Genomic DNA, 22,078 nt, shown 5'->3' with positions numbered 1-22,078 from the left:
AAACTAAAATAAAAACAAAGGACTGACAAAATTTTACCACACCTAGATTGAAAATATTTTGAGCCCAGAAACTAGGATCACAGTGAAACTGGATGGTATTGTTAGTCACTGGTGAAGCATCACACCTCGCTCGGAGAAGATAGCGTAGTCGATATGTGATCTAGAACAAGAACAAAACATGAGATTTTCCTCTCAAGTTAAAGCCATTAATATGAGCTACTGAAAACAAACAAACAAAAAATCTTCAACCTCCAGAAAACTGAGGTAAAAGAAAAGTTTGTCCAAACAAAAATTAAGAACGATTAAAAAAACCGAAGTAATCAATTACTACATATAAGCAAGTATTCTTTTCCCCTCCAGAAATTCGTATCTTTCCACAAATTCAGTTATTTCATTTAATTTACTTGCAGGCAAAGAATGGATTCATGTCACCATTGCTTTTTTTTCTAATATAAGCTAACCCGTTCATTAAAGAAAAAAAAATATATATATTCTATCCTCTTGACAACAAGCATCATCAAAAGAGAATTTTCCTTAGTAGTAGATATAAGGTCTTTTCAGAGAGCTTTGTCCATTACAGGCTTATCATACTTTCTTTCATATATTACTTTGAAAATTCTCAGATATGTTCACAGTCTTCAGTCTTCTTGGTTCCAAAGGACTGGACTGTGATTAGGGTACACAGGCAGAATGCTGGAATAAATCTGAGTTTATCTAGCTACTAGAAAGAAAATACTTTTTACAGATATTTCCTAGAAATATCTAACACAGATGTTAATTCAGAGTAACATACAGCAATACAGAAAAAGCTTATCAAGTTCCATGCTTCTTTTGTCAAAATTTCATTTTCCTTTCAAATATTTTTCTTAAATAATAATTTCCTAGAAAAGTCCAAGAGGTATGTTTGCCCATATCTGCCTAAAAAAGGACAACAATTATCTTTTACGTATGAATTGTCTTTTACATATGAATTTTATAAGAGTTTCCACTTTGCTCCTACTTTTTTGTTTCATTTAGGCAGGTTGATTTTAGACCAGACAGAAAAACATTTAGCAAGACTTACATGGTTTTTTGTATGTTTGTTTTTAAATGATTATGGAAAATTTAAAGTGCACTATTATTTTGAATATAGACCTCCTAGTAGTTCTGTACACTGCCAGAATCAATTATAATACACTTCTCCCATCACAAATATTAGTTGCAGAAAAAAATTGTCATAGCTTATTGCATACATTCCTTCTGTGTGCAAACACATATATTGCAAATTAAATCAGAATTAGGTTATCTCCTGTCAGTAATGGCAGTAGTAAAAATGTTTTGTTTATGATAGAAGACTTGGCAAGGAAACTGATGCCTTACTGAACTGTTTGGATGTGTTATTTCCTTGAAGTACAGGTATTACCTCCAAACTATAATGCTGAATTTAAATCTAATTCCTCCCTCCTAGTCTCATGTGGTTGGATATCCCCCAGTAGAGGCCTTGTATGCTCCTCTATGCATAACTGTTCAGGAGCACATCTTACACATCTCGGTCCATGGACAGAGCTATACAGACCACAAATAACTCTGACCTTCAGCAAAAATCCAAAGCCTAAGTTTCATCCATTCCTTCAAAAGTTCTCTCTCATTTGCTGAGGCTTTATGGGCTACAGTGGTCTTTTTCTTAGGATTTATAACATTTACATGATTAAGACTCCTACAACATGTTTTCTCATTCATATAGCAGAAGTCTACGTGGCAACACTAGGCAATTCTAAATAACACGACTCTTAGTCTGATGCCCTTTTTCTCCATTCAATTAAAAAAAGTTACTTGCTAAGGCTGTATAAGACAGGCCCAGTGAATTTAACCACTTGAAATAGGTTGAGAAAACAGCCTGCAGCATTTTAGTGGGTATCAAGCAAACAAATGAACACATACACACACCCCAACAGATTCTCAACTAGGCAACGAGGCAATAAAGACAAAAAGAAAACTTATGTTCCAATTATAGGAAATTGGAAAAAGATGATCATCTCTCCTCAACATTACTACAGATTTTCTTCATCTGGAAAGTACAATTTAGAAACCCCAAGATAAATGACTGATAATCATCTTTTTAATTTGTTTTTAATTTCAAGGGTATTCTTCTGTTTGATTAGTTGGTTGTTGCTGTTTTTCAGGATTTGTGTTCATCACAGTGAACACAGTGATCTCAAAACAGTGAGATCATGCATACATGTGTGTCCTTACAACACTGAAGTACTTACTTCCATAGTGCTTTGTATAAAAAAGCAAAAGCCTCATCTTCATTTTTATCAACTGAACAAATCAGTTTTTGAGGACTTTTCACAAAAGACAATTCTAACAGAACTTAGCAATACACTATTTTCATATTAAATGCTGGATATCAGGCTCTAAGGTATACAGATACCTTCTTTATCTAAACTCGGAAGCTGTAAAACAAACTAATAAGAACCTCATTAATAATTTAGGACATACAGTAATTTGCACAGTCTTTCATGGCTTCAAGGTTTTCACTTCAGAGAAAAGGAGTTAACTAAACTTCTGAACACCTACAACAATTCTATGGTAGCACAACAGGAAATAATTGTGATAAGTGAAGCTAAACTGCAATAAATACTCTACATTTATGCTTTTGAGAGAAAAACAAGAAAAACTGATATACAAATATACCAAGTAGTGTGACATCATTAAAATGCCTAATCCCTTGGTGTTACAGATAAATGTGTGTATGCATACAACCTAACTATAATACTTAAGGAAAAGAAGAAATCTATCTTCCCCATCTTACCAAACGTTTACTATAGAGTAGAGCTGTGCTACTTCCACTGGAAACTGCCCATTTGGAAAAATTCATAGCATGTTCCAGCTGTTTAGAGAGACCTGCCACTTCCAGTTGTTGTTGCATAAGTTTCATCCGATGCTCTTTCGCCAGAGTCTGCAAGCAGAAAATTAGATACAGTCTAAGCATTCAACTTACAGCTGAAACACATTAACTTTCATGTTTGCGACTCAATGATCAAGAGATTTCACTTAACACTTCTAAAAAGTACTCCCCTACACCTTGACTATAGCTATCAGTCAAAAAAGTCACAATATTTATTCAAGACATCAAGGTTTTGCATGTAGATCTTCATTTTTTCTTGTAACACATTTTCATATGGATATGCCTATATATACACACACACACTTCTTTAAGCACTCTTGGATATGATCATTTTCTAGGCATCAATTTTAAACAATCTCCTTTGATTTGCTACTAGATTGCAGAATTTATAGAGAAAGACTTTTCATGCATGGGGCACAGAATAATGACCTACAAAAGCGTGTAGGAATAAACCAGGTTCAGGTACAGCCTTGATTATTTATATATACATATATATAAATATAGATAAAAGAGACACGATTTACAAAGAAATAAAGAAACACAAATAAATAAGTAAGTAAACGAATATGCTTACTCAAATGGCTTGTGTGAGACTTCTCACTGCTTTGGAACTGCAATAGGACATGCAGAAACAGCGAATGCTAGAAATTGATTTCAATCATCACCAGAAAAAAAAAAGAAAGCTGGCTTTTTTTTCTTGTGATAGTAGTGAAATTACCTCCAACTGATGCAGCAGAGCTTTTCCCTTTTTGTTTATTTCTACCATCAGTGTAAATATGGCAACTTTAATATCCTGTTCGACCTGCTTTTGATTCTGATTCATCTCAAGAATTCTGCAAGTAAACAGTATAGAAAATTATATTCTTCAGGTCACAAACCCACCTTTCAAACACAGAATTTTAAACAACTTCTGTGCTGCTGAGACTACAATATTCTTTGATTGTATGCACCAATTAATACATAAACAATCAAACAGTTTTAGTCAGGAAAATTACTAGTAGAAACAGAAAGAGCAAGTAGCAGTGAACTACAATAAAATAATAAATTCAAAGGTGGCAAATTCTAAAGACCTAAGTCTGTAAAATCTTTATCAATGACATAGACAATGGAATCGAGTGCACCCTCAGAAAGTTTGCAGATGACACCAAGCTGAGTGGTGCAGTTGATACACTGGAGGGAATGGAAGCTGTCCAGAGGGACCTGGACAAACTGAAGAAGTGGGCCCATGAGAACACAATGAGGTTCAACAAGGCCAAGTGCAAGGTGTTGCACTTGGGCGGGGGCAGTCCCAGGTATTTATACAAACTTGCCCAAGGAGGTTGTGGATGCCCCATCCCTGAAGGCATTCAAGGCCAGGCTGAATGTGGCTCTGGACAGCCTGGTCTGGTGATTGGCAACCCTGCACATAGCAGGGGGGTTGAAACTAGGTGATAATTGTTGTACTTTTCAAGCCAGGCCATTCTATGATAAAATTATAGTTATTATAGTTATTTAGTTAATTATATTTAGTTATTTCAGCATTAATGCTCAAATTGGTAACAGGTCATACTCTTTAAATTGTGAAAAGCACTGCTAAGATGGGATAATAACCACTAAGATGCTGCAATAGAGGAGAAGAGTTTCTGCTCTGTTTTTTCCATCTCTACTATCTTAAAGACAGGCAAAGAGTGGAAGACTTCAAGTTACACACAGCATCTTCTACTGTGTTGAATCTTCCTGTAAATGCTGAAGAAGCAGTTACAAAGGACTACTGCTGCAAGAGTTTTACAGATTTATTCCTCTGCTAGGTTTGCAGTACAGAGTGAATAAAGTTCAAAGCACCAAAGTATTACATAAATCTTCAAATGTGTGTCACAAGCATTATGAAAACATGAGTCATTATCTCTCACTTTCTAAGAGGGATCTACACTAAAAAAAAAAAAGTGTGCTGATGATGAATATAAGACCGCCTCCTGCACAGTTTATTGCATAACTTGTTTAATTGCACCCAAGTTATTGTTCCCACAGGTTAAGCAGAGAGTTACTTAACGTAAGTAAGCACATTAAAAAGACACCCACCGCTATATAAAACTGAAGCTTTTAGAAGGTCAAGAAAATCATATAATATTTCTTTCTGGAAACATACAAGGATTGAGGTACAAAATCTACTAATCTAAACACTTCAACAAATTAAAGCGTAAAGTAAAGTTGCAATCTTTCAGTTTCAACCTCAAAATCCAATACATACCTGTTTTGGATCTGCTTCCCTGTACATTTTATATATTTAGTTTTTTCCATCAGTTTAGAGATTAGAGTCTCAATGATTACTTTCTGGTTTTGAAAAGCTTCTTCTATAAACTGGTACCTATAATAAAGAACTAGTAAGTATTTTATGCATGCCGAGTGTAGATATAATAAAAAGCAGAGTGCCCTACAAAAGGCTTTGTTACATGACTGCTGCCCAGGTCAAAAATTTAACTGTCATTATGGAGGTATGCATCAGCAAACTGACCTATTTTACTTACAGCATATTCCTTTTAATTTTGACTTTATGCTTTCAGAATTATGTTTTTCATAAAACTGAAGGGATACTGTGTGACCTTGTCACAATTCTACTGAAAGAAAAATTAATGTTGTGCTGTAGCTATTACTCTAAGTGAAAGAGCACATAAGCTATTACTTTGTGCAAGATAAGGATGTAGAAGCAGAAGAAGAGACTGCTGAGTTGGTAGAAGTCAGTAACACTAAATCAAGGAACTGAAATCAACAACAATTTGTAGAAAAAAAGAGGAGATGTTCTGAAAAGGATATAAATCCTAAGAGAAGGAGAATTTAAGAGGAAGACAGCAATTCAGCAAGATCAACTTTTACTTGATTCCAAGAAGCAACAACTGCCAACACTCCTCCACCTACTGATGTCTGCCTGGTCAGCCAAGCAAGTTCACATTATGAACAGTGAACGCATTCATGTTTAACCTATGAGCACATCTGTCCCAGGCCATTACTGTTATGTGTTAACAGAAAGTTATTGTCCCACACTTAGGAGTTGTGTATTATTCCTCTTTTCATCTTCCATAGGTAGTAGGAAATGACCAAAGAACAGAAACCTAAAATTTGAATGTTATTAAACAGTGCTCTCAAAGTACAGTATAGTTAAACTTCAGATTTACTTTTCTTTAGTGAAGAGCTCTTCACAGAAAATTGCCCATTTGCTCCCTTCTAAATTTCTTGGGTAATGTTTGGTTACATAAACATCTTGTTGAAGGACAAATGGAAAAATTACACATAAGCATACCATTACATAACAGCCTCTGTGCTTTCTAAGGTCTCTGAAAAACTGCACAGCAACAAATTTCATCCAAATAAACTGACAGTAAATAAAGGTCCTGTTGTTAAATCACCAGAGTAAAAACTGAAATAATTAGGTTTAACTCCAAATCATCACACATTTGCCAGTCACATTCCTTTAGATACCATCTTTATTTCTTCTCTGACCTGAAAATTTAACTTTTTACCCAACTGAATTGTAGATTGCTACAGCCACAATTAACTTCAAGTTGTTTTCCTGCAAGCAAGCTGTATAAAACACTGACTTTGTTTTCATACCTGTGCTCTTTGTGTTCTAATAACTGGCAGTCTCGACAGGTCAGCTTGTCACATGTTTCACAGTATAGCTTCAGCTGCTCCTTTTTGTGGAAAGGGCAAAACACAGGTCGCTGACTGGTCACACCAACTGCCTCTGTTGGTTATAGGAAAATATCAGTCCAAACTCTTGAAATTGTTAAGAGGTTTGCATTCTCATGTTCTTTCTTACTATGCTCCTCATATATATGCTAACCAGAAGTTGCTACTGTTTATTCAGAAGCCCACTCTAAACAGGTTGGAAGTCTCAGCTCTTATAGTAAACACAAATGAGCCTAGGAAACATCATCACGTGTTAGAAATGAAATCTGTTCTTTTATGCAATGTAATGAAAAAAAAAACAAACAAAAACCAAACACCTCCTTTCTTATGAGTTGGGCTGTATACTGAGTTCATGAGGATTAAAAAGCTTGTAATAACTGACTTCACAAGGCAGCCCCTTCTTTACTGCAGACCAGGAAGGTCACTTTTCTGTACCCATTCATTTGCTTATTTTAATAAAACCTGCAGCGTAATTTTCTCATCTAAATTTCACCAAAATTATTTGAAACTGACTAGCAGACTCAGAGGAGGACTGAATATTCCTATTCAGCCTTCCTATGACATTTTTCTCAACAAATTATGTTCAAAATAAGTCATGCACTACTCTTGTCCTTTCCACGTATATTCAGCAGTCAATTTTGATTAACTAAGTACGAACGTGGGATGTAAATACAGCACCCAAAATATACCATGCTGGAAACTACCCTTTGAGAAGTAGATTACTGGAATGACAAATCCTGTCACATACAAAATTTACAGAAATTGACACTGAGTATTGAAAAATAAATACAAGCATTTATAACAGAAAATAATTTACAATAATAAAATCCATAATTACAAGATCATCCATGTTCAGATGACATAGAAGTTCTTTACTATGAGAGTGGTAAGGTGATAGCACAGGCTGCCCAGAGAGGTTGTGGATGCCCCATCCCTGGAGGTGTTCAAGGCCAGGTTGGATGGGGACCTGGGCAGCCCAGTTGAGTATTAAATGTGGCCTTGCTAGTGGTGGAGGGGTTGTAGATTCATGGTCCTTGACATCCCTTCAAACCAGGGCTACTACTGAGGAAAAACTCCTAAATTCATAACATATTTTTCTTTAATTTCTAAAGCAAGACATTTCAAACTTAAAATATACTCAGCTAAAATATGAATTATGGCATGTTCCACTTCTAACAAAACACATCCTTATCAGTGCTGAAAAAATTTAATTGATCCAGTGCTTACTTTGCTGTGATATCACAGTAAGTTAACATAACTATTTAGTAGATCTCTAGAAAAGCCAGAGGAGCCAAATACATAAAGAAGCATTTTCTGTGGTTAATCTGTAAAGTCAAGGCAATGATTCCAGATGAAACATTTCTTATTTGTATTAGTTTTATATTCATATTGGTATGTATACTGTTTAAAACATTTCAACATAAAAATTGTAATTATATACTAATCTGTAGGTTTTCTCACCACTATGCATTGTATCTTGTAGAAGAAATTGAGTATCATACTTGCAGCCATGACAAAAATTTCTCTTTCCAGTAGCTACATTCTAATGAATCTAATTCTCAAAACAAAACAAAACCAAACAAACAAAACCCCAACAGTCTTCTCTTTTGTTAGCCCGGTCATTTCAGAGATTCACTTAAAGAGTTTAGAGTGCTCCCAGAGAAACATCAGAATTAATTCAAATGGTTGCAGCCTTCAGAATGGAACTGAAATAAGCGAGTGGGAGGCAGGAAGCTACCAAAACTTCCCGTACCAATCAGAAGGTAACATTCATTTAGTTAGAATTCATATGCACTAAGGGGTTACGCCATACTGAATCTGCCCTTTTACATTTATTAAGTTTAAGGGACAGTATTTTTTAAATGCATCGTTTTAAAAAGAAATGTGATGATTTAATATGGTTTTCTGATGCATCCTCTGTGATTAGCACACATCCTCTGCAAAATTATAAATCAAGTATGTTACCTGGAGATACTTCCTCTTTCTGTCTTACAGTGTGATCCTTTGTGAACTTAACCCTCTGGTGAGCTCTGATGCAGGTCTTGCACAACCATTCTACACATTCCACACAAAACCCATGAGCTTCTGCATTGTCTTCACAACTTGTGCAGACCTAACACAAAGAGAGAAAAAAATGGTAGCTATAAAAATAAATATGGCATATACACACAAGCTACTGTTCATATATCATCAATGCATTTTTATACTTTCCCTAGAACAGTCAAATGAGAACGGAAAACTGCCTGAGGTACAGGAACACTATAAATAACTATCTAAAAGAAACTGAATGTGACTTGTCAAAGAAAATGGTCGTTTTGTCAGTGATATTCCAGAACATTTACCTGACATAATAAAAGTCAAACCATCACTTTCCACCTCACACTGCACACTTAGAAGTTGTGTTTACTATAGAGTAAATATTTCACAAGAGCATATTGTAAAGACAGAACACGATCAGCACTGCTCTGATTTTAGAAGACAAAAGCTTTACTTTTACTTTCTGTTCATCTCAACAAAGTTAAAGGAAATGCACAAAGTGAAAAATAGCAGGGTTCCTCTCAAGAATCTCTGCATCACTACTTTGAGACAGATTACAGCGAAGCTTATCAGTAAAGCTAATCTTCAAGAGATTTTCAGGGAATGTATAATATTTTTCAAACTGTGGCCTCTGGACTATACCCAAGACATCTAGAAAAAAAAAAGGTAATTTAGGAAAACACACCTGACAGCAATCAAAATGTCCTTGTATAAAATCCACAAGAAAGATTTCCTGTCAACCAACAATTTGAGCAACAGGTTGAAAACTAAGAATGATGGACAACAACATTTTATATGCTCGTATTTTTTTTTTCATTTTTAAGACCTCCTTTACAGTCACATAACTCCTTCCTTCATGTACCCCTCTCCAGTCATATCTTGAAGGTTTTAGGCAACTATCATCCATTTCTAACAATATGTAGCACTTCTCCAAACAAAAGATTGAAGCTGCTCAATGATTACTCTATCGTAGAGATCCCACCGATAGAATTATGATAACAGGATACAAGAAACAAAATTTTAGACCTTGGTTTTCCTTTTAGTTTCATTTTTAAAAAATCCAGCTGCTGCACCCACACAAGATGATCAGAGATTAAAGCAGAAGCAACAATTTTTATCCTAAGTAGATACATACAACTATTGCCCAGTTTGCCCTTCCAGAAAATGAGGAATGATATCATCATCATAGTATCATAGTCTCGTGCGGGTTGGAAGGGACCTTAGAGATCATCGAGTCCAACCCCCCGGGATTCGAGCCTCTGTGTAGCAGAGCGGCACTTCTACCACTCGTGCCACAGGGGGGATTCGAATCCAGGGCCTCCGGTGTTGCAACGTGGCATTGCTACCACTGAGCCACCGGGGCACACATGAAGTGACTTGCCTTAGGCCACAAAGCAAGTTACTGACAGAACTGGAATTTGAACATACGGGTCCCAGATTCCCAACGCTGTGCTTACTCTTCTGGATCATGTTGCCTCTCAATGCAAATATCTTCTGAGAAATAAAGTTACAACACAAGGGTGATAGACCCCTCTTGTTCTCACTTGGAGTGTGAGGCAGTTCATGTTCGTAAAGGTGACCTGAAAAGGAAAACAAAAACTGGGCTCGTGCCCCTTTTTCTGTTTCTTTGCAAAAAGGAGGCCTGAAAGTCTTACTTAAAAAAAAACTTCTTAAAAAAAATATATATGTTCTGCTAATTATTTTTTCCCATCATCTCTTCAACAACAAAAATTCTACTGCTATGTAGACTAGGGAAAGATATAAATGGCATAAAAAATATTCAAGGAAATGAAAACAATTAAAGAAAGTCAATTATAACTAGGAAGTCAAAAATTTTACTTGCCCTTAAGTTTTAATTTCAGTGACATTTTGAAGGGGTGAGGGGGGAAATCATGAAGCCACATTGTATCCTTAAGAAATGAATTTAAAACAAGTAAGTAAGCATCACTGAGGCATTAATTTAATGTTACTTTTTCTGTCTGGCTGCAAATCCCAGGAAGAAAATTCTCTGCCTCCTTTCCCAGTTGTCTTCTCCCTAAGAGTAACAACGCAATCCTTTGCAAGGCTGGTGTAAAACCAGACTGATTGCATCACTGTTGCCCAGTGATCAGTTACATGAGCACTGCTGACTGCGCAGAGAACTTCTGCAGGCCAAGAAGATTTTAAAGAACTTGTTGCCAGAGCAGTATTATCATGCGATGCTCCCAGATTGCCTAGAAGTGGTTTTGCAGTTATACAGAATGAGAAATTGAAGGTTTTTTTTTAAACCAGAAAAATAAAATAAGTGAAAACAAGACAAGCAGGGGGAAAAAAAACAAAACATAAAAAAACCCAAAAAACGCCACACCAAACTTTCAGACCTTTTAATTATTATTACTAAATCAAAGAAGCAAAACAAAACAGAAAAGGCAGAAACCCAATTAGTATTAAAAAATTAACAAATACATTTGTGCACTTTCCAGGTCACCTTTAGCAAACTCAGGCAGGTAAGCCTAAGAATATGTCAGACCATTCAAATGAGTTCAAAAGACTTCAGGAAGTAATCATTCTTCCTAGATTCCAAGATCTTTGTCTATTTCCTTTGTGCATTGTGCTTTAAGTTTTTTCTGTCTGTTTTGACCTGTTATTGTTAGAAAGGAGACTGTGATTCAATAACCAACAGTCAGGTGGTATGAAAGGAGCTAAAACTCATTTCACTTTGTTGTCCAAAAATATATACATTGCAACTTCATAATCTTCAGATCCACCGAGTAGAAGACAGACAGATTTATAAAGTTCTTCACTGATATTAGAACTCATGCTGTCAAAACAGTTCTGCACTGTTGGTAAAAACTAGATTTGCTTCCATCCAGTTCTTATTTGAAAAATGCATTTTCAGATCAAGATAAGATTTTGCCGGAGTTCTGAGTTATTAGAAGAAACTTTATACCTAAAGTACATAGAAGCATAATTACTGGAAATACAAACTATATTCTTATGAAATCTAAACTTATATCACACTTATTTTGACTCATACAAGCACTCCTTCAGTAATTTCAAAGGAAACTCCCCCTAGTTGACTTGTAAGTCTTTATTCTGGTTAGATAGATTCATTTTTAACCGACTTTTCCTTCCAATTATGTCTAATTCAGTTACTAGTTTTAGCATTTATAACCCTGGGAAGCGTTCACTCAGCCTTCATTCAATTTTAATGTAAGCTGAAATTACTCAGCATGTTGCAGACAGGTTACTATATTTTCTGTTTTAAAAGCTTGTTTATTTAAAGACAGATTTGTATGCACAAGCTGAGGTAACAGAGCTGTCTTCTCAGCTGCTACTCTGTACAACCTACTCTTCCAATTAGCTTAAGTATCAAAGAGATTAAATAAGCAAAATTTTGAGTTTTAAAGGAAAATAACTAAGTAGTATTCCAGAGAAATATTCGTTCAACTAATATTCTGAATATAAATTACTCCAGTTCAAATTTGATACAATAGTAACTTCCTATTGGATTTAAAAAACACCGGTGCCAAAAGTGATACAACCATTTCTTGGCACATACAAAAGCAGTAAGGACAACACCTGCCTTTTGGGACATACCCATCTGTACTTATAAACATGAATCACATCCTGACATCTTAAATCATGAACCCTAAGGAACATATACTTTCCACAACATCCCATCAACAGCCACCTTTCTACTAAGCGTATCACAACTATTATCATGACCGCCTACTACCCACTGTGCTAAACCAGCAACTTTCAAAGATGTTTTCACCATGGCTACATCTTTGTTAAGGTATGTAACATACTAGTTCTTCTTTGGAAGAATACACAGTATCTACTTCAGCATCATATAAGTTCCTGACTTCACTCAGACAGCACTGAGTTTGGTGGTTACTCCGGCTGTTGATACCCTGTATCTCAGAGAAGTATTCCCAGTTTTGCATGGTTATCTTGAATTTCGCATTCCTTATCCAAGGCACAAAGGTCTCAATTCCTCACCCCACCATAAAACTTAAGAAGAATCTAGAGGAAGAAAGAGGAAAACAAAAACACTGCTTTGCCCCCAAACCAGCAGAAATAATTCTATTTCTATCACAACTCCACAAAGCAGTATATCACAGGACACATTATATAACTTACCCAGAGGTTATGATGCAGGCCTCAAATAAAAAGAAAAAGAAAAAGAAAAAAAAAAAAGAAAACTGGAAAATTTCAGGTCTGCTTCTGCCAAGCAAAGCAATTTGTTATCTTGCTTTTCTTCCTAACTGAGGCAACAAGAACTATTTTCAAAGGAAACCAAAGGAAAAAACAAACATACAAAAAAATGCAAAAAAACACCTTCAAACAATCCTGTGTCAACAGAACGCTGACATACTGCTTGTACTTCCTGAGACTTCCAAGTAAATTCCAATTTCACGTAGGGTATATGATTTCTAAGAATCAGAGCAGCAGAGTGCCTTATACACTGAAGACCATTAAATGGCTTATGGAGACACAAGTTTAAGTCCTCTTTCTTGGAGACACAGACAAAACAATATGTAGCCAATGAGTTAGCATTACATTAGCATTACATTACTGGGTACTTCCATCAGTTCTTGACAGACATACCTATTCACAAAGGTAAGCACAAATTTCAGCTACGCTCTCAAACAAGCTGACTACACAATAAAGGACCTCTAAGAAGACATCCTCAAAACAAATAGATCGAAAGCCAGTAATACATTTCCCTAGAACAAGAAGATGAAAGAGGCAATTTCCAAGAAGTTCTTTAAGGCCACAATCCAAGTGACATTGGATTAGCTTCAAATAGACATTCTATTGAAACAGTAATCTTTTTTTTTTTTTTTTTTTTTTTTTTTTTGTTATTACCAAGAATGCAGCAACATAAAATAGCTGAATCGTTTCCAAGAAGTTCCTGGAGTTTAACAACATCTTGAAAAGATACTTGTCCTCTCTCATTAGTTAACAGTGAAGACACATTATTTAGTGCTGTGTTTTGTCAGTGATACAAAAAATAAAGTTGATTGAAGCAGAGGATTGCATTTCATATTGGGATCTCATGATGTGGTGTCATTTAGGTTCCTGCAACAAAGAGTGCTGAAAGTGTCCTGTCCAAAGTCTAGAAATTTCCATTCTAATACCTATTTATTACACTTAGTTTTTATTATCACAATGCAATTTTATACTGATAATTAAAAATAGCTTAAACCTTCTTCTTCACGTGAACTTTCATACATTTCAATTGATTTCCTGGAGTATCTACTCCATGTGATGACTAAGTACTTCAAGTCTTTTTCTGTATATGAATAGCAATAAGGCCATGCAGCAAGATGCCAAGGACATGCACACACATCCAACGTGTTAACTTGATTACATGTTAATGCACTTACCTGATTTGATTTTTCTACTGTGCTACTAGGAACCTCTGTGGTATCCTTCACAAAAAAGTTATCTATGATGTGTCTCTCTGCGCATTCCTGACCACAAATTGGACAGCGGATAACACCAACTGGAGGGGAAAAAAATCTAATTATGCTTGCGCAACTTAAGATTTATCAAACAACTTCAAAGACAGCTCGTAAGGATAAACATTTTGAAAGTCAGCATTAATACTATTCTGTCCACAATGTTTGAGTATGAAGCTTGTTCTCATTCGTCACTGACGAAACCTTTTACCCATTAATCCCTGATGATATGTTCCCTCAACCAAGGTCAAGTATCTGTGTTTCAATCCTACCTTGGATTTGCTTTAATCTTGTAGAAAATTAATTCCTTTTCTTCCAAAAGGAATGTATTCCACTGACAATTTGTTATTACGCAATGGATTAAAGCAAACATTTATTAATGCGAAGTATTCGTTAGTGATTGTGAACAGTTCTACACACAGCAGTAGCAGGACACAACTGACTTCCAACTATGGTAATATATCGTATAGAGGAACAGACCTGCATTAAAGTAGCAACTACCTTCATAAAAAGCAAGGATATGTTAAGGAATCAACGAGCAAGGTCCTCTCTGCCTTCTGTTCTGCACGACATGCTGGAGAACAATTCTAAGATAGTTCCCGTAAAGTCCCCTGGAAAATCTCTAAAACTGTTTGAGTGTCTCAGTCACTGAAAGATCGCTTAGAGGTGAAGAAGAAGGGGAAATGGTGTGTTTATTTTGCAGCCGCAACAGGGAGGGTGCAGAGTGCATTGGAGGATGGATGGCACTACTCTCCCATACAAATGTGGGCAAGGTCCCCTGCTGCAAGAGGTGCTAATGTGACCTACGTGATATGAGATATAAAGTCTCAATGACCCTGACCTCAACTGGAGTAAATAGTCAATGCTGAATTCCATCTACTCCCACCTCACATGTAAACTACAGATATGTATGTGAAACACCCCCTCCTGTGACAAATAAAAAGGACTATAACTCAATGGTCAGGTGTGTACCTGCCACCTGGGTATCACTAGACCAGAGACCACACTGGAAGCAAGGGTGGTAATCTGGATTTTCCTTCCATGTATGTCCAATCCCAATTTTCCTCTCCTTCTCTCCCTCTCTTATTTTTTTCTCTCTCTCTCTTTTCAAGTTATATCAGAATGCAGTACAAGGCACATCATAGCTTATCACCAATGCAGTATATCTGAATACGTATATACTCCATGCTTTGTGTTAGGTATCATAGTCAGATACAAATAAATATTTAACCAAACTTTTGATGTCATTTCACCTTAATTTAGCCTGAGGTAATTCTGAAACCTCAACAATCATGACCCAGTTGGGTCACGACAGTAACATAATCCAGGTTGAGCACAGAGCTGACAACCAGTAACTCAAAAGGGTCAAGTTATTCCTCACAAGAGGAAAAAAAAAAAAGGACAAAGTCAGTTTTAAGACTTGGAGCTTAACAGTGTGTTGACTAGGGTTACACAAAGAAGACCTGCAGAAATGTTTTAAAAGAGACACCTCTCCTACATGCCAATACAACAGAATGTCTCATTAACACCAAGGCTTCTTTACCTTCCAAGAAATCTCTGAAATGTTGACATTAGCGTATTGCCTTAAGGAAATTATCTACAGTCACAGCCACCAAAAGGAAATGAATAAGAACTAAGTTAGGTTGAAATGATCACTTCACAAGGGGAGTGGAGGGACAGTGCTAAGCTCTGTTCTCTGTGACAGCAACAGGGCCTGAGGGAACAGCATGGAGCTGTGTCAGGGGAGGGGCAGGTTGGGTGTTAGGAACAGGTTCTTCACAAAAGGGTGGCCAAGCTCTACAACAGACTCACCACTGCAATGGTCATGGCCCTAGGCTGCTGGAGTTCATTAAGTGTTCAGACAAAGCTGTCAGACATAGGGTTTCTTTCTGGGTGGTACTGTGTGGAGCCAGAGGTTGGACTTGATGATCTCTGTGGGTCCCACCAAATGCGGGATACTGTCATTCTCTGATGTAGTATGTAGGATCACACAAATCCTACAGTAGAATAGTCACGCGAGACCAAACCAAGACAGACTCTTGACCTACAGCTGTTATTTCAAAAGAAGCATGCTATTAAAGACTAAGAGAAGGTTACAGATATAGTTTAATGCACCAAATTTAAAACCAGTAAATAATTCAGCACCTGCATATATAACCAAATTGGTCTGTGCTTAATTTTGTTCCTGTTTCACTTTTACATTAAAATGCAGAAGCGCAGAAATCATTAAAATATTTTACTTTCTGTAAAAAGATAAATTGAATTCCTTATGTTTCACACAACATTTAGATAACTTTTTCATAGTGTTATTCCAATAACATGCTAGAGATCTAAGCATGTTATACCCAATTAGCTCTTCTCTCCTGAAATTTAGCCAGCAGCTTTCCCCTTGTGTGTAAAGCATTTCACTTTCATCTGTAAGGCTGTGATACTAAGCCTGCTTCGATTGTAATTGCTGTTTTGCCAGCCTGTGTTTCACATCATCTCAGCAGTTTCCTTTGATATACACATTCTATATTTTGGTTAAAACTTTTGCAACTTTTTTATACCATTTTCATGAAGGATAATAAAAAAATCCAATTCAGGTGTGCCAGGTAGGTAATATCACTCTCGGTGCTTATTTTCTTATTAAGCAAATCAATTTGCCACAGACAATAATACTCAAGCTACACAGTTGCTGAAAAATACTTTTGTTTTTAAAGAACAGCATTTCGTTACAGTGCTGATTACAAACAACCCTCTGTTCCCTCGTTGCTCATTCTTGGTCCAAACAAGGCACAGTTCTCTGGGAGAATGCAAGCAACTGAGTTGGTCCATGCATGTGTTTGGGAGTAGGGTACGGAAAGAATGGCGGCAGTAGGACAGCCCGACAAAATGGCGTCTGCCACTGAAGTGTGTATGAAGCAAAGGTGTATCACTGAATTCCTGTTTGGATAAATGGCACCCAGTGACATTCATCAACGTTTGCTGAACATTTATGGACACCAAACAGTGGCTGTGAGCACAGTGAGGCCGTGGGTGGTGTGTTTAAGTGTTGGTGACAGTAACAGTTGGTCACCTCCATGGCACATTTTTATGAGCATGGCATGCAGGCCATGTTCATCACTGATGAAAATGCACAATTATAGTAACTATGCTGAAAGACAGTTTTGTAGGTGAGAATTTGCTCTATCAAATAGTGTTATTGCGCTCTTTCTACCTGTGGTAGTTTTAATGGAAATAAATAGAAGGCATCATTTTCAGTGCAACCTATATATTGTTGTTCATTTTTTACACACAGAGACACCTGCTGTGCACTTCAGCAGTAAAACCAAATGTTCCTCTTGTCTTTTCACAGACTGAATATGACAACAGTAAGGCTGAGAGACTGTGTAGATACTAGACTGAGATGGGAAAAGAAGAAAAGGAGGACTGCCCAAACCTCTCAGAATCCTCCTGAGAAATTTAATCCCTTATGCTGTCTAACCCATCAGCTGCTGGCATTTTGGTGATCACATAATTTGGAAAAGGTGAAAAAACACCACAGGGCAGCTATGAAACGGGGAGAAAAAAACGGCTATCTTAACCAGCAATAAATGAAATTAATCTTCCCAAAGTCGGTTGCGTTTTTCCTGTGATGTTAACAGTGAGAAATCTCCCTCCTCTCACCTCAGCCCATGAGATTTTTTGTCTTGTTTTCTTCCCCCATCATGTTGAGGAGGAAGTAGTTGGCAAGGTGTTTGGCAGACAGCCACAGTTAACCCACTGCATGTGAGTCTTACAGATCAGTCTTCTTTTATGCTTTAAAGTAGAATTCTAATTTAGTTCATATGAAATCTGAAGCAGAACCTAGAAAGATGCTGGTCTATAGGTAATTCAGAAGATTTTACACGGAGAAGTCTTTATACTGTTACAGCCCTACAGAGATTTGGAAAATACATAACATGCCAATTATAACAGTCATGGCTTCACAAGGGCAGAGTAGAGGGGGACAATCCTCTCCCTCACCCTACTGCCATCCCTCTTTGTTGCAGCCTAGGATACAGTTGGCCTTCTGGACTGCAAGAGCACACAGTTGGCTCACATCCAGCTTTTCACCCACCACATCTCACAAGTTCTTCTCTGCAGGGTTGCTCTCAGTGAGTTTTTCCAGTCTGTAGACATATCTGAAATTGCCCTGACCCAAGTACAACACCTTGCACTTGGTCTTGTTGAACTCGATTAGGCTCACGTTAGGTTAGAAGGGGTCAAGAGGAGGGCCGCAAGGACAATGAGAGGGCTGAAGCAGCTCTCCTACAAAAACAGGCTGAAAGAATTGGGGTTGTTGAGCCTGGAGAAGGCTCCAGAGAGACCTTATTGCAGCTTTTCAATACTTGAAAAATACTTATGAAAAAGGAGAGTGACTTTTTACAAGGGTATGGCCACAGGACAAACGGCAATGGTTTTAAGATAGAAGAGGGTAGGTTTAGATTAGGAATTAGGAAGAAATTCTTCACAGGGGCTGCTGAGACACTAGAACAGGTTGCACAGAAAAGTATTCAAGGTCAGGTTGACTACAGCTTTGGTCGACTTGGTCTAAAGAAAAGTGTCCCCACAAAGGGTAGGGAGATTGAAATGAGATAGTCTTTAAAGCCCCTTCCACCTCAAACCACTTTGTGATTCTGTTCTATAATTTATAATATATATTGCACATAAAGTATAAATCCATGGAAGGAATCAGAGGCATGCTTTGAAAACAACCTTTTTCATACAGCTTTCAAGTATGGGGTCTTAACTAAAAAGATGGACAGGTATTCCCTTCCAGTCCTGAGGGTAGTAACAAAACAGGACATCACAGACATAAACGACCTACCTCACCTACTAATACACCTGAAAGAGGAGTTTCATTTACTTTAGTGCATGAAAAAGAGATTAATTTAAAGCCATAACAGACAGTGTTAAGTCAGATGGCTGAGGCAAACATAGGAGTGCCCATGCAAGCCTTTTGCTAACAATCCAAGAGGTGGTGTGTCAACCAGCTAACGCCTTTCTGAACAAGCAAAAGGACAATGACATTTTCCAGAGACTCTCCTGCTTGTATTTCGTAAGTCCCAGTAACATATATTAAGAAGGAATAAAGTAGGAAAGACACACTGATACAGTCCAAGCTTATTTTTTTTTTAACCACATTCCACATATGCATGTTCATTGGTGCATCATTTTCCCATAAGCATTTAATTACATTCTATGCTGTTTCTTAAGCATGTATAGAATGCCACTTCAAAATTAACCTCTGAAATAACATTTCCTCCACTGAGTCCCTCCGCAAGATACTTTCCTACTACTAAAGTGAATCCATTTCATTTTTTTGCATCTCTTATGTTTTGAGGTAATCGCACAATATATTTCTAATCACGCTTAGTTTTATTGTCAATTCTTCTTTCCTCTTGTTTCAAGACACTTGCTTCCTAAACAGTACCATAATTTACTTCATTGCTTTCAGGGCCAGGAACTCTATACAACAATCTGTTCAAGAAGAGTCAAATTCTGTTGTAGAATATTAAAAGTTGTTTAGTTGATTCTCCTCTATAAATCGGTAAGAAAAAGAATTATATTGAAACTAGAGGAGAAATATACTATGCCACAGAAATGAGAACTACTTCACTGCCTTAATGGAAAAAAAAAACCAAACCAAATTAGTTTGCTGTTTCTTCTCCCTTAAAAAATTCCCATAATTTCCATAAAGGCAATAAGGGCAAAAGAGGGAAAATCTGGAGAGCTGCTGCATTATACACTAACTCACATAATACAGAATAGACTTTTTTGGATAAGTAGAAACTCGCATTCCTGGATGGTGCAGCTTTACCATTTACCTTGATTAAATTTGGGATAGCAGGAAATGTTTTAAATTCCACATGGAAGTTCTGATGCTCAACTAATTCTTGACCCAATAAGTAATAAAGAGCTTTGAGGTACTTGTGACTGAACTGAATAGTCAGAGGTGGAAAGCAAACCAAAGAAATTACATGCCTATCAGGAAAGAAGAAAGGCTTGAAACTGATTCTTCACTTGTCTCCTTACACTGATGTAAGCAAAGGGAGATCCTAAAAGGAGACTGAGTTTTGAGACTATTTTCAGTGTGCCTATTTGCTTGTGTCTATATGTGCATGTTTATTCTTGCTTGGAGAAATTAAGTTACCCCATGACAGGTTTTATTTTAGTCGAAGTAATCCTATAGGACTTTTGTTGGTGGTGATCTTTTTTATTGAACGGAAAAAGCATTTGCAGAGTGCTCAAATGGGCAGGTGGAAGCATGTTACTTCACCTGGGAGGTGCTCCATAATCACCACTATGATTATTATGAGGATGGTAATGCAACATTAAGTGATCACATCCTGCATTTTCCATCCACTCCTCTCTGCCAGGAGGTGCTGATGAATCTATATGGCGAGCTCGATCAAGAACATGTGATTCTTCAAGGTGGTGAAGTAGAAATAAACACTTTTTAGTGGCAACATTCATTAAAACTGTGGAACCTTACACTCAGACCCTGCTTGAACCGGGCCTGCACACCACACTCCTAACAAAAGTAACAATGCTGGCTGCCCTGCTCATTTGTTTCTAAGTTATGCCAACCCCTCTTGAGCCATCACTGAGATTCATGCTGACTTAGGTTGAAGTGGACTGGGGAATACAACATGGATTAATTTGGGGAGAGAAGACTTAGTTTCCAGTGTACTAGCTCTCACTCTCAACAGACTCCTGCTGCAATGTGCCTCTTCAAGGAACACTAGCCTATGTTTTACACATGTAAGGCAAAGCATTCTTGTGCTTCTTCACAAATCACATACTGCATACACAGGAAAGCCACCTCAAGCCATTCAGCAAAATGGATTTAAGACATACATTGTATTATTTCCAACTCAGTTCTCAATTTCCTGGGAGTACATTCGAGACTACTGAAGCATTCAGAGACAATAGGAGGAGACGGGTCTGCTCTGACCCAGTTTCAGCTTGTTTGTATCTTGACTGCAACAAACAGTTTTCAGAGCCAATTTAATAAAGCCACTGGACAATCAGCTGGAGATACAAAACTGTGGTTCTGTTTGTAAATGCAAAGTATTTTGCTAATAGAGGAGAGAGATTAACAGTTCCCTTTATTCAGTACTGATCGGTCCTATTCAAATGCATACTGAAGCCTTTATTGAGATATTAGCTACAGAGATTTCAGAACAGAAAATACTAAGAACGACTCACTGTTTGTGGTGTTTTTTTGTTTTGTTTTTTTTTTTTTTCTCCAAACGTGTAGAATAGTTAACATTAAGAGAAGGTATTTTAGAGACTGAAGACAGTGCCAGATAGATTTACTGTATAACCACACAAAACATTTGGACCTTTCAGTTATGACCTGCAGGCTTGTTTTCCCCTCGTTGTGTAGACGCACACCATTCATATTTGCAAAGTTTTTCATCAGAAATGCACAGGGTTGAGGTAAAACTGGAAACGCACACGCAAACTTAATTTAAGAGATGGTATCATTTGCAATAATGTCTGAATCCATTTTAAAGGTAATTGCTGCTTTCCTCTTGTTTTTCTGTAAGCCAATCCCAGTGCTGCAAAACTGGCAACTCCAAACCAGTTTGTTCCAGAAAAAGCTGCTCCTATCTAGTTGTGACAGCCTGCTGCTGCTAGTGGAGGGAGCTAGGTTAAACCAACAAGCAAAGCAATCCTCAAGGGGAAACCAGCGCCTACTGCCAAAACAGAAACATTCCAAGCAACCACAAATCTAGCAGATGAGTTTATCCGAATCCAAATGCTTTATATGCCACCTTTGAAAACGTAAACAAGTGAAAAACAGATAAAGAATACTCTCTGTAATCCCCCCTCTGGAAGAGTGTTACAGGCCAGTTTTTATGCTGCAGTGCATTGACTTTCTTGGAAAGCACCGCAGAGCTGAATTAAAATATTTCAGCTGCTCTGTGAAATGGCTCATTGTTTTTGCCGCACATGCCCAAGCTTTGAACATTTCAGATATCACATACTGGACTTCATCTTATTGTAGAAGTGGACATCAGCCCTC

At 37.2% G+C, this 22,078-nt stretch overlaps 1 protein-coding gene across 11 annotated transcripts in view; it reads right to left on the bottom strand.

Annotated features, from left to right (window-relative positions):
• TRIM24 (tripartite motif containing 24) overlaps nucleotides 1-22,078 on the bottom strand; it is a 54,546-nt gene that overhangs the window by 17,390 nt on the left and 15,078 nt on the right. For 7 of the 11 annotated variants that reach the window (XR_014936412.1, XR_014936414.1, XR_014936413.1 and 4 more), the window contains exons 2-8: nucleotides 13,966-14,084; nucleotides 8,519-8,666; nucleotides 6,476-6,608; nucleotides 5,118-5,234; nucleotides 3,609-3,723; nucleotides 2,795-2,941; nucleotides 43-160 (exon numbers count right to left, since the gene is read on the bottom strand). Coding sequence is in view for 7 of the 11 variants with exons in the window: in XM_015867130.2 (XP_015722616.2) it covers nucleotides 43-160; nucleotides 2,795-2,941; nucleotides 3,609-3,723; nucleotides 5,118-5,234; nucleotides 6,476-6,608; nucleotides 8,519-8,666; nucleotides 13,966-14,084 (897 nt within the window). In the remaining 4 variants the exon portion in view is untranslated. Of the gene's footprint in view, nucleotides 1-42; nucleotides 161-2,794; nucleotides 2,942-3,464; nucleotides 3,487-3,608; nucleotides 3,724-5,117; nucleotides 5,235-6,475; nucleotides 6,609-8,518; nucleotides 8,667-10,018; nucleotides 10,171-10,560; nucleotides 10,697-13,965; nucleotides 14,085-22,078 lie in introns of those variants that run through there. The other 4 variants (XM_085521777.1, XM_085521793.1, XM_085521801.1 and 1 more) reach the window with 4 other exon arrangements.

This window comes from Coturnix japonica, chromosome 1 (genome assembly GCF_054131305.1).
Source record: "Coturnix japonica strain WE chromosome 1, WE-NBRP24, whole genome shotgun sequence".
Classification (NCBI taxonomy): domain Eukaryota; kingdom Metazoa; phylum Chordata; class Aves; order Galliformes; family Phasianidae; genus Coturnix; species Coturnix japonica.
This window is presented reverse-complemented; position numbering and strand designations above follow the sequence as displayed.